The sequence below is a fragment of the Bactrocera latifrons genome, unplaced genomic scaffold, assembly GCF_001853355.1.
Source record: "Bactrocera latifrons isolate USDA-ARS-PBARC rearing strain unplaced genomic scaffold, ASM185335v1 scaffold_93, whole genome shotgun sequence".
Taxonomy (NCBI): Eukaryota; Metazoa; Arthropoda; class Insecta; order Diptera; family Tephritidae; genus Bactrocera; species Bactrocera latifrons.
The window spans coordinates 227654-229904 of NW_017537634.1; the positions used below are offsets into that span (position 1 = coordinate 227654).

The following is a 2251-nucleotide window of genomic DNA, read 5'->3' on the forward strand; positions in this document are numbered from 1 at the left end:
CAAATGATCTCAAACGTTTTCGTTTGTTTTGCCAGCTAATTTATGCTCATTATTGGTACAAATTGTAATAATTAATGTCGTTCTTAAAAATAATATTCTATACATCTTCTCGACTTTTGTAGTAAAAATTTGACCAGCAGCAGCTTTAGCACACTTTCAAACATTTCAATGAAAATGTGAGATTTTACTTTTTAAAGTAATAAAAAAAAATTAATGATTACAAAATGAGCTCATGTTAGAAGGACAAACAGCAAATAATTCTCAATTATATTTTTATTATGCATCCATCAATTGCCTTCCGTAGCTATGTCTAATATACTTTGCACGAAGTAGGGACCTTCATTAATATAAGTGCGCAATTGTAGATTAATTTGCATATCAAAAACATCAGTATCTGCCAAAAGACTGATTAACTCGAATTTTTTGTATTTCGCGTCTTTGTCAAACTCAATTTTTCGATCAAGTAAAAATTCAACAAAACCAGCTGTGTTTCTTAATGCTAGTAATCCCCATTTATGAGTACAAAGGGATTTAATGAAGCTTAGACATGCTACTTTGATATCAGGAAACGGATTTCGACAGTAGTCCATCAGAAATTGCATACTTTCTTCTCCAGCTAAATACTTGAACCATTTTTGAAGCAATTCCCTAAAAAATAGATGAAAATCATTGAAATATTCAATAAGAAGTGGTTTCAGACTTACTCTATATCAGTTTGATTAGAACTTTCGGTCGAAAAAACCATTTCCAATGTGTTAAATGCTCGGTTTTTCAAATCTGTGGAGAGGTTTCTCAAATACGAACCCATAGCCTCAAAGGTTTCTTTAATCAACGCTGGATAATTTTGTTCCAATAGTTGTTTTCCTTTCGTTGTTTGATTGAGATTCGCTAGAATTTTAATAAAACATAAATTTTTCACATTTTATTTATTTTTAAGATTACTTACCAAATGTATCAAATGCCGCTGGTAGTATTGACATATTTCCAGAAAGAATGCTTTCGAATAGACATTGTATCATATGAGGATAATCAACAATTACTTTCTGAGGTTGCACTGACGCGGTTTTGCCGAAAAATTTCATAATTCCTGGAATGAGTAATTGGTCGATTGGGTTTTGGTCAACATTTTCAACACGCCTGCTTATTATTTCGAAAACTTGTCTATTTTCCATATATAGTAACCCATGATTTTGTTCTGCTAGTGCAACTAGTATTTCAAGAATATTTACTTGAAATAGCACATCATCATTATCAAGCTCTGACAAAGCTCGATCGAGCAGAAATTCAACTTGATGAAGCATAGTTGGCGATTGCTTGGCAAGATTTACAGCTAATTCATAAACGCGACACTTAACAATTTCATTAAGTGTCAACATATTCAATAATTTGAGTTTAACGCCTTCATCATTGATATGTTGTTCTAGAACTATAGTTAATATTGCAATCGCTGGAACTCCGACTTTGCTGTTATCTTCCTTTAATCCATTTAAAATGTGAAAGAGAAGTTCAGAAGATATTTGAACATTTCTATTGCTGTTTCGCCGTCTTTCTAATTGTTTTAAAATTGTGTTCAAAACAACAGCTTTTATACTAGCTCGTGGATGCGTCAGGGTCAGCTCCAATATTGTCGGTAGGGTACTTTGTCCGAGGCTCATGTGTGACATGCATATTGCCAATATATCAGCAGTCAGTTCACATTGTTCTTTGACCTCAGTTTTACAATTTAGACATTCAATAAATTCTGGAGCGTTGAGTAAACGTTCTCTAATTTGTGCTTCCAATTGAGCGTCTGAAGTTTCACTAATTTCGTACAAACGCATTCGAATTTCAGATAAAGCGGTCAGGCGATTTTCCTGGATATTTAAATTACTGATTTGTTCACAAAACCAATTTTCGTTCATTGTGGCGAGATTTTGTAGAACAACAAATATTTAAATTATTCTGTGAAGGAATTTCTTTCCTTCTGTTTTTTGTTATTGTGTTGAATGCATGACAACTCACTTCTTTCGACAATTTTAATTGATGTTGCCACAGTGACAGCTTAACCAGCGTTTTAATACTAGGCTTTGTGTCAAGCCAAAATTTTATTCACTATGTGGTATTGAGAGAAAAATTGCCTCACATTTTGCTGCGATAAATGGAAATGTTTTCATTTCGAACTCATAACAGACGCAATTGTAAAATTAAAAATATTTATAGAATATACTTATTTTTGCTAATTACGAAACTGATTAAAATCGCAAGATGTACT

The 2251-nt window shown here is 32.6% G+C and overlaps 1 protein-coding gene across 1 annotated transcript; it reads right to left on the reverse strand.

The window, feature by feature from the left end:
* Positions 1 to 255: 255 nt before the first annotated feature.
* LOC108977635 (26S proteasome non-ATPase regulatory subunit 5) lies at positions 256 to 1901 on the reverse strand. The gene is made up of 3 exons (XM_018947407.1): positions 947 to 1901; positions 705 to 888; positions 256 to 648 (listed from the first exon to the last, which is right to left on the reverse strand). Exons 1-3 carry the CDS (start codon positions 1899 to 1901, stop codon positions 288 to 290), a joined length of 1500 nt encoding a protein of 499 aa, XP_018802952.1. The 3' UTR covers positions 256 to 287.
* Positions 1902 to 2251: the final 350 nt, after the last annotated feature.

Excerpts from the sequence above, each read along its gene's own strand:
- LOC108977635 (XM_018947407.1), bottom strand. The coding sequence starts at position 1,901 with ATGAACGAAAATTGGTTTTGTGAACAAATCAGTAATTTAAATATCCAG. Across the intron at positions 889-946 it reads AGCGGCATTTGATACATTTG|CGAATCTCAATCAAACAACG; the intron begins GTAAGTAATCTT and ends TTAAAATTCTAG. Across the intron at positions 649-704 it reads TCTAATCAAACTGATATAGA|GGAATTGCTTCAAAAATGGT; the intron begins GTAAGTCTGAAA and ends TCTATTTTTTAG.